The 10,005-nt window shown below is 46.0% G+C and overlaps 1 protein-coding gene across 2 annotated transcripts; it reads left to right on the forward strand.

Annotated features, from left to right (window-relative positions):
- Positions 1-731: 731 nt before the first annotated feature.
- Positions 732-6,930, forward strand: rnaseh2a (ribonuclease H2, subunit A). Of its 2 annotated transcripts, none has more exons than XM_028972375.1 (9): positions 732-924; positions 1,742-1,892; positions 1,975-2,046; positions 2,137-2,263; positions 5,329-5,416; positions 5,491-5,628; positions 5,709-5,796; positions 5,861-5,984; positions 6,065-6,930. In XM_028972375.1, the coding sequence occupies exons 1-9, from the start codon at positions 748-750 to the stop codon at positions 6,216-6,218; spliced, it is 1,119 nt and encodes a 372-aa protein (XP_028828208.1). In that variant the 5' UTR covers positions 732-747; the 3' UTR covers positions 6,219-6,930. The 2 variants fall into 2 exon arrangements, with proteins under 2 accessions (XP_028828208.1, XP_028828210.1); XM_028972377.1 differs by having other exon boundaries at positions 735-931.
- The last annotated feature ends 3,075 nt before the right edge of the window (positions 6,931-10,005 follow it).

Raw genomic sequence — 10,005 nt, forward strand, 5'->3', positions numbered from 1 at the left:
AAAGTCGTATCAGAACAACGCGTTAACATTTTCCTTCATCGCTAGGCCACCTCTGACCATTGGAGTCCTGGCTGATTTGGAGGAGAATCTGCTTGTCGAGAAAAGGATGTTGCTGCTGTGTTAAGATGGGTTTAGTTTGTTTTGTGTACAGTGCAAATTTGGGCCATAGCATCTCCGAAAGAGCAGTTCTTGTGGGATGATCATGGTCAGCAGTGGTCCAAGAAGGACAACAGGTGAACCAGTAACATGGGGCAGTGGTGGCCTAGCGGTTAAGGAAGCGGCCACGTAATCAGAAGGTTGCCGGTTCGCCAGATCCGCCAAGATGCCACTGAGGTGCCACTGAGAAAAGCACCGTCCCCACACACTGCTCCCCGGGCGCCTGTCATGGCTGCCCACTGCTCACTCAGGGTGATGGGTTAAATGCAGAGGACAAATTTCACTGTGTGCACCGTGTGCTGTGCTGCTGTGTATCACATGTGACAATCACTTCACTATGTATCACTTCACTTGTCATGGATGGCCACGCCCCATTCGACACATGATTATAAAACAATATTATTCATTCTTCATGTTAAATATGTTGGATATATTTTGTTGTTGTACTATGCAGACAGACAAAAATGTATTTAGTTATACAGAGTTTTAAGTAAAAAATTATTAGGAAAGCACAGGGAATTCTTCATGAATTAAATGTAATTTTTTTGTTCTGTTCCAGTGTTTCAAAGATTTTTTTTAGTTACCGTTTAAATGCTAACTCTGCGCCTGGACACGTCCCAAAACTACATTTCCCACAAAGCACTGCGGCGTGACGTTGTAATCGCGCCAAATCTGCCCGGCTGCGGTACAGCGTGTTGTGTGGATACTCCGCGCATGTTTCTGGAATTTTTACCTCATCTTTATCTTTCTCTTCGAGGACACAGCGAGGTTTGTGGTAAGCTCCGTCATTCTGTTCGTGTCCTCTGTTTTCCGATAATATGTCTTATTTAGGGTTTAAAGTGACTGTGTTTGGTGCTTACTGCCTTTGCACTAAAGTCAGGTACGATTTAAGAGAATTATAGTTTTTATGGATCTGGGGTGCAAATCCTGAAGCCGTGAAGCCACTTTATTTTTTGAAAATGAAAGCACGCACTTCAGTGCCCGATGTTTTAGCCGGAAGTCCAACCTGAGGCATTATGGGTATTGTAGTGTATTCTGTTATTCAATTACATTTTGTGTACACCGTGTATATTATCATTGTACAAAGTCTCACATGATCTAGTTTGAATAACATGAAAGAATTGCACTTATTTTGTTAGGATATAATTTTTTTTCTATAAATGCTTATAAATACAATATGTGCATGTCTGACTTAAAAAAAAAAAAGTGAAGTGATTGTCATTGCAACACTGTAGCGCAGCACACAGCACAACGAAATGTGTCCTCTGTATTTAACTCGTCACCCTTGGTGAGCAGTGGGCACCATGACAGGCGCCCGGGGAGCAGTGTGTGGGGACGGGACCTTCATCAAGGGGACCTCAGTGGCACCTTGGCAGATCGGCATTCTTGGATGATATAGTTAAACTATTGATCCATTTTTTGGCTCAATTTAGTCGTGGTTCCAAGTGAGATGTCATATCTTTGGCATTCTGGTGCTTTCAGTAAATATTTCAGTAAATACTTCTGTAACTACTGATAGTACGTCGCTCTGGATAAGGGCGTCTGGTAAATGCTGTAAATGTAAATGTCTTGTGTGTTTGCTCAGTTACTGTTCAGGGCGGTGAGCAGCATGGACCTGAGCCAGTTTGAAGCTGATAATTCGGTCAGCTGCCGCCTGACCTCTCCCATCCCCGAGACCTGTAAGACCGAGGACTGCTGTCTGGGCATCGATGAGGCGGGCAGGGGTCCCGTGTTGGGTATGAAAGGGAACGTTAACTCTCCTTCTGAGCTATACTTGAGGTCTTCGTCGTCGCTTACGTTGTGGTGCTGTTCTCACAGGACCCATGGTCTACGGAATTTGTTTCTGCCCGGTCTCCAGAAAAGAGCAGCTGAAGGAGCTGAAGGTGGCAGGTCTCTGTGTTTCTGTGTAGACGTGACTGCGGTTTGGCTTCTGGCTTCTGGTGCTGTTGGTGATTATTATAATTTTTTTTTATTTCACAGACTCTAAGACGCTGAGAGAGGATCAGAGGGAGTCTCTGTTCCTGAAGCTGGATGAAGCCAAGAACTTTGTGGGTTGGGCCTTGCAGATCCTCTCTCCCAACACCATATCTACCAGCATGCTGCAGAGGTATGTGGACAAGACCGTGGTCTCCAGAAAGCTGCACTCGACTGTACGGGTGTTTAAACGAATCTCATAATCGATGCATCATGACGCAGACGTAGACAATTCCGCATAGATGCGGTGCAGAACGAAATTGATTATTTACATTTACGTTTAAGTCATGTGGCAGACACCCTTATCCAGAATGACTTACAACGTGCTTCCATGTTACCATGGTGAAGTGGTCAATTCCGGTTTACTAGGACCCCAACTATGAATACAATCTTTTTATTCACTCTGTTGTAGATTCTGTACACAAGTTCGACAACAAGAAAGTTACTATTTAATCTAAATCTTCTCTAAAGAGGAAGGTCTTGAGCTGCCGTGTGAAGGTGCTCAGTGACTGAGCTGGAAGTTCATTCCACCACCGAGGGGCCAAGACGGAGAAGAGTCTAGATGAGAGTCTTCCTTGTACCTTCACAGACGTTGGGAATACATTTACATTTTACAGAATTTACCAGACGCCCTTATCCAGAGCGACTTACAATCAGTAGTTACAGGGACAGTCCCCCCCTGGAGACACTCAGGGTTAAGTGTCCTGCTCAGGGACACGATGGTAGTAAGTGGGGTTTGAACCTGGGTCTTCTGGTTCATAGGCGAGTGTTTTACCCGCTGGGCTACTACCATCCCCTTGGAAAGACGTTTTACTGCGGCACGTGGCTGTTTGGGGGGGGGGGGGGGGGGGGTTAAAAAACGTTTGTCGGCGTTAAAAAGAGGATTAAAAAAAAAACTTTTGTTGCTGTTTGGGGTTAAAAAAGAAAAAAAAACGTTTGTTGCTGTTTGGGGGGGGGAATGTTTGTCACCGTTAAAAAAAAAAAAAAAAAAAGGTTTGTTGCTGTTTGGGGAAAAAAAAATTTTTTTCGCCATTAAAGAAAAGAAAAAAAAAACGTTTGTCGCTTTTGGGGGGGGATTAAAGAAACCTTTGTCGCCTCTCGCTCTGTTTGGGGAAAAAAAACAAAACCTTTGTCGCCGTTAAAAAAAAAAGGTTTGTTTCTGTTTGGGGGGGAAAAAGAAAAAAACGTTTTTTCGGCGTTAAAAAAAAGAAAAAAAACGTTTGTCGCTGTTAAGAAAAAAAAAAAAACGTTTGTCACTGTTTGGGGGACGGGATGGGACGTTTTTTCGCCGTTTAAAAAAAAAAGAAAAAAAAAAGTTTGTCAATGTTTGGGGGGGGGGGGGGGGGGGGGGGGGGGGGGGGGGGGGGGGGGGGGGGGGGGGGGGGGGGGTTGGGGGGGGTAAAAAACGTTTGTCGCCGTTAAAAAAAAAAGAAAAAAAAAAGTTTTTTCACCGTTTAAAAAAAAAAAAAGAAAAAAAAGTTTGTCGCTGTTTGGGGGGGAATTAAAGAAACCTTTGTCGCCTCTGACGCTCTGTTTGGGGGAAAAACAAAAAAAAACTTTGTCGCCGTTTAAAAAAAAAAAAAAAAAAAAAAAAAAAGGTTTGTTTCTGTTCGGAGGGAAAAAGAAAGAAAAAAACATTTTTTCGCGTAAAAAAAAAAAGAGAAAAAAAAGTTTTTTTGCCGTTTAAAGAAAAAAAAAACGTTTGTCACTGTTTGGGGGGAAAAAAATAAAAACACATTTGTTGCCGTTAAAAAAAAAAAAAAAAAACATTTGTTGCCGTTAAAAAAAAGAAAAAAAAACATTTGGGAAGAAAACGGTTGTCACTGTTTGGGGGGAAAAAAATAAAAACACATTTGTTGCTGTTAAAAAAAAGAAAAAAACACATTTGTTGCCGTTAAAAAAAAGAAAAAAACACATTTGTTGCCGTTAAAAAAAAAGAAAAAAAAAACATTTGTCGCTGTTAAAAAAAAAAGAAAAAAAACGTTTGTTGCTGTTTGGGGGGGGGGGGTGTTTGTCACCGTTAAAAAAAAAAAAAAAGGTTTGTTGCTGTTTGGGGAAAAATTTTTTTTTTTCGCCATTAAAGAAAAGAAAAAAAAACGTTTGTCGCTTTTTGGGGGGGGGATTAAAGAAACCTTTGTCGCCTCTCGCTCTGTTTGGGGAAAAAAAACAAAACCTTTGTCGCCGTTAAAAAAAAAGGTTTGTTTCTGTTTGGGGGGAAAAAGAAAGAAAAAAACGTTTTTTCGGCGTTAAAAAAAAGAAAAAAAACGTTTGTCGCTGTTAAGAAAAAAAAAAAAAAAACGTTTGTCACTGTTTGGGGGACGGGATGGGACGTTTTTTCGCCGTTTAAAAAAAAAAAAGAAAAAAAAAAGTTTGTCAATGTTTGGGGGGGGGGGGGGGGTTAAAAAAACGTTTGTCGCCGTTAAAAAAAAAAAAAAAAAAAAACCTCTGTCGCTCTGTTTGGGGGGGACAAAAACCTTTGTCGCCGTTAAAAGAAAAAAAAAGGTTTGTTGCTGTTTGGGGGGGAAAAAGAAAAAGAAAATAACGTTTTTTCGGCGTTAAAAAAAAAAGGTTTGTTGCTGTTTGGGGGGAAAAGAAAAAAAACGTTTGTCGCCGTTAAAAAAAGAAAAAAAAACGTTTGTCGCCGTTAAAAAAAGAAAAAAAAACGTTTGCCGCTGTTTGGGGGGAAAAAAGAAAAAAAAAAGTTTTTTCACCGTTTAAAAAAAATAAAAGAAAAAAAAGTTTGTCGCTGTTTGGGGGGGGGGGGGGGGGGGGGGGGGGTGGGTTAAAGAAACCTTTGTCGCCTCTGACGCTCTGTTTGGGGGAAAAACAAAAAAACCTTTGTCGCCGTTTAAAAAAAAAAAACAAAAAAAAAAAAAGGTTTGTTTCTGTTCGGAGGGAAAAAGAAAGAAAAAAACATTTTTTCGCGTAAAAAAAAAAAGTTTTTTTGCCGTTTAAAGAAAAAAAAAACGTTTGTCACTGTTTGGGGGGGAAAAAAAATAAAAACACGTTTGTCGCCGTTAAAAAAAAGAAAAAAAAAAACGTTTGTCGCCGTTAAAAAAAAGAAAAAAAAAACGTTTGTCGCCGTTAAAAAAAAGAAAAAAAAAACGTTTGTCACCGTTTGGGGGGGAAAAAATTAGTTCTTGTTTTGCTGGTAACATCTGGCTTGGCTTCATGCTCCTCCTCTGCTCACCCACGCAGGACGAAGTACAACCTGAACGCCCTGTCTCACGACGCCGCCATCGGCCTGGTTCAGTACGCCCTGGATTCTGGGGTCCAGCTGAAGGAGGTGACCAGAAAGCAGCGGCGTGCGTCTTTGTGACGCTCGGCGGCGACGCTCATGCGCGCGTTTTGCTGCTGCAGGTGTTCGTGGACACGGTGGGTCCCGCGGCGAAGTACCAGGAGACCCTCTCCAAACGCTTCCCTGGCGTGGAGGTCACCGTGCGCCCCAAAGCCGACTCCCTCTTCCCCATCGTCAGCGCCGCCAGCATCTGCGCCAAGGTACGCAGCTGTGGACTCTGATCTAGATGCTGTAGCTCTGCGCTCGCGGTGATTGCTTGGAACGTCTCTCGTCCCGCCAGGTGGCGAGGGACCACGCCGTGAAGGCCTGGAAGTTTACGGAGCGCCTGGGAGACGTGGACACGGACTACGGCTCTGGATACCCGAACGGTCAGTTTCTGCTTCTGGACCGCAGGCCTCTAGAATGTCCCACTGACTTGTGTCCTCGTCTTAGACCCCAAAACGAAGAGCTGGCTGCTGCGTCACCTGGACCCCGTCTTCGGATACCCCCAGTTCGTGCGCTTCAGCTGGAGCACCGCACAGACGCTGCTGGAGAGCAAGGCGGTGCCTGTTCACTGGTGGGCGTGGTCACGGCTTTTTCACGCGGCTGTCCGTCACTTATTTAGCCAGGAAATTGCTGATTGGTGTGTGTGTTCAGGGACGATGACGAGGAGGACGGGGACAAGGCTGCGGCGCGTCAGAACAACACGTCCATGCTGTCCTACTTCAGCCGAGGCGACAGCAGCGGCTCCAACACCCACACACACCGCTTCTTCACCGAGAGAAAACTACAGAACCTCAGCTCGCTCTAAACACACACCCACCCACAACACACCCACACACTCCCACACACACCCACACACACCCACACACACACCCACACACACCCACACACGCTTCTTCACCGAGAGAAAACTACAGAACCTCAGCTCGCTCTAAACACACACCCACACACACTCACACCGACTCACACCCACACACACCCACACACCCACACACACCCACACACCCACACACACCCACACACCCACACACACCGCTTCTTCACCGAGAGGAAACTACAGAACCTCAGCTCGCTCTAAACACACACACACACACACACATACACACCACACATACACCCACACACACTCACACCGACTCACACCCACACACACCCACACACCCACACACACCGCTTCTTCACCGAGAGGAAACTACAGAACCTCAGCTCGCTCTAAACACACCCACACACCCCCACACACACCCACACACACCCACACACCCCCACACACACCCACACACTCCCACACACACCCACACACACACTCCCACACACACACTCCCACACACTCCCACACACTCCCACACACCGCTTCTTCACCGAGAGGAAACTACAGAACCTCAGCTCGCTCTAAACACACCCACACACACCCACACACACACCCACACACACCCACACACACACCCACACACACACCCACACACACCCACACACACACCCACACACACCCACACACCGCTTCTTCACCGAGAGGAAACTACAGAACCTCAAAAAAAAAACCTCTTTTTCCCTTAATAAATAAAAGTATTTGTATGTAATATTTTCAGTTTTATTTGCGTCTCGGACTGTTTCAGGTCTCTGAAATTATTTACTTTACTCGGCAGACACTTTTATCCAAAGCGACTTACAGGAGGACGACAGCAGCAATTCTCACTGTGTTTCTATAGATTTTGAGTTAAAAACTAAGAGCCCTGATAAGGCCCAACTTGTCAGAATAGAACATGCTGGGAAAGTGCTACACAAATTTTTATTTTTTTTATTTATTTTGTGAGTGTGTGTGTGTGTGTGTGTGTGTTGGACTCGTCTGAAATACTTTTTGAACAAGTGGGTTTTCAGATGCTTCTTAAAGGTGGTGGTAGTCTCGGCTAGTCAAATGGAGAAGGACAAGTTGTCCCACCAGCCGGGGACAACACAGGAGAACAGAGTGGATTGGGACCGGAGACCCCGTGAAGAGGGAATTTGCAGATCTGCGAGGGCGTGTAGCAGGAGTGTATCTGGCTAGTAGTGTGTTGGTGTAAGAAGGAGAACTTCCATTTACAGCCCTGTTATTAACTCAGCCTTTGAGTTTAAATGTGAAGGAGATGGTCGTTCCATTTTTAAAAGGCGTGGACGTCTGCTGTCGGTCTGAACCAAATTCCACAAATAATAAAGATAAAGTTCATTCAATCAAATCTGTACATTTCCCACCATGCAGTTTACTGTAAAACCAGATATTCATTTCTTTCTACATTTATCACGTCATGCAAGCAGCATTTCTCAAAATAATGTCTTCTGCTCTGAAGGCAACAGATGATGTCCTACCACCAGAATGTTTTTTCATCAAATGCTCTGCTGCCTGGTCCCAAATCTCCAACCAGACTGCGGGCGGAGCTGAAGCTTCTCCGGACGTCTCAGGACGCGTGTGGTGTCCCTCGGCAGGTTCTCGCTCGTATTCCCAGCTAGCCGCGCTCTGCTGGGAGTCTCCGCTCCTGCATCTTCTTCCCGCAGTTCATGGCCAGCGTGGCCACGGCGAAGGAGGAGAGGATGGCGATGGTGCTGCCCACGAAGTGGGACGACGCCCCCCGCGGTGGCACCTTCACAGCGCGCCGGGGGAAGTGGCCCTCTGCCACCGTCACCACGCCCTGGCCGGCCGGCTCCATCGCCCTCGTCCAGGTTCTCCTCCCGATCCGTCCGGCTTGGAGCATTTATATCCCTCGAATTAATCTCCCGCTGCGTCAGTGGACTTTCTTCGGCTTTAACTCCATTAGCTGCAGAGGGACTTACTCGGCGAAGCTCCACCGACCTCTGACCTCTGGCTTTATTGGCTGGGGTCAGGAACCAAGGAGTAGATGTATGTAGATCTGATCCGCCCGCTTTTTTTTCCGCAGTCTGGTGGACTTCTGGTCTTCCAGTGGCCGGTGGCAGGTCCATCCTTCACATGGGTATTTCCGCTCGTCTACTCCATGCTACACTTCTGAATGTTGATTATGACCTTTAACCTTGGTCACCCCGTATTTTTATAGTGAAAGGAGTAGTACCAGGGACGTTGGTTGTAGGTTCTCGGCTGGTTGTTAACTGTAATAGTAGTTTGGCGTGACGGTGCGGTTCAGTAAAAGTCTCCGTCCCGGTGTCGGGGGAGCTTATGTAAGTTGATTACTCGAACGGTTTATTAAGTTAGGCGGCTTGTGTAATAAACCCTTCCTGGAAGACTGCAGCCTCGAGACCTTCACTGAGAAGGTTCTTCCCACATAGTTTCCTCGGATGGGGCCTAGCGGTTAAGGAAGCGGCCCCGCAATCAGAAGGTTGCCGGTTCGAATCCCGATCTGCCATGGAGCAAAGCACCGTCCCCACACACTGCTCCCCGGGCGCCTGTCATGGTGCCCACTGCTCACTCAGGGTGATGGTTAAATACAGAGGACACGTTTCACTGTGTGCACCGTGTGCTGTGCTGCTGTGTATCACATGTGACAATCACTTCACTTCACTTAACTTTATTATTTATTCCTTAAAAAATGGAAAAGCAACCTGCTGCAAAATTCGCTCAACTACGCGTTGAGAGAAACGAGAAGGAACTTGACAGAAGTTCACAGCCTCAAATGTGAAAGTTTTCCCAACAGGTACAGCAGCTCTCACTGAATCCTGGGACACTTTCACCAAAGTTCCTCTTTCGTCTGAACTCTCGTGATTCAGTCTGAAGTCTGCTTTGGAACGTCACATATCCAGCCTTGAAAATACTAGTCCTCTCGTAACGGTGACACGATCCAACTCCGTCTGGACACGATTGACATGTTTTATTTTAGAACGAGTTCCTCTGTCTGATGCTCGGACGCCCGGTATTATCTACCACGGAAGCCGCTGAACGTGGAGATGAAAATGCTCTCCACCATCCCACTCATCCACCCGACAGACCTCCTCCCTTCTCTGCAGGAAATGGACCTGATGCATTATTGAACACTATTGATTCGAGGGTCTCGGGGGATTATATATAATTTTATTTTTCATGTCTCTGTGTTAACGCCCTCCACGGTTCCCAACGTGAGTTTGAGAAGAGCCCGGAATGGACGTTTCCTCCTGTCACCCCGCCCGGGGCATGACCTCGCCACCATGACCTCATCCGCCACCGCCCCCCCCGTCTGGCGTCCATTCTGATGGTGACGGAATAATGAGGAAATATGGAATAAAAAGGTTGATTTGCCCAGAGTTTTCATTGCAGCAGAGCAATACGATGTTCTTCTCCACCTCTGGTTTGTGGGAGATCATTCATTAGTTTGCAGAGTTGGGTGAGACCGACACCCAGTTCTTCTAGGGGGTCACCAACCCTGGTCCTGGAGGACACTTGTCCTGCACATGTTAGATCTTGCCATGTTCCACCACACCTCGACTTCTAGGACTGGGTGGTAATGAGTACGGACGTTGAGTCAGGTGTGCTAAATAAAGGTGAAGACAGAAGAAATGAGCTCTTCATGTCAATATGAACATTACTGCCACTCTTACTTTTATTTCAGAATTATTGGTGGGTTTTACACATTTGGACAGATGAAGCAGTGCTGTATATTTGTCTCAATGAAGTCACCAGG

Source organism: Denticeps clupeoides, chromosome 3, assembly GCF_900700375.1.
Source record: "Denticeps clupeoides chromosome 3, fDenClu1.1, whole genome shotgun sequence".
Lineage (NCBI taxonomy): Eukaryota > Metazoa > Chordata > Actinopteri > Clupeiformes > Denticipitidae > Denticeps > Denticeps clupeoides.

Coding starts and splice junctions, on each gene's coding strand:
- rnaseh2a (XM_028972375.1), top strand. CDS start 748: ATGCTAACTCTGCGCCTGGACACGTCCCAAAACTACATTTCCCACAAA. Junction 2,264..5,328: donor TCTACCAGCATGCTGCAGAG/GTATGTGGACAA, acceptor TCACCCACGCAG/GACGAAGTACAACCTGAACG. Junction 5,797..5,860: donor CGGCTCTGGATACCCGAACG/GTCAGTTTCTGC, acceptor TCCTCGTCTTAG/ACCCCAAAACGAAGAGCTGG.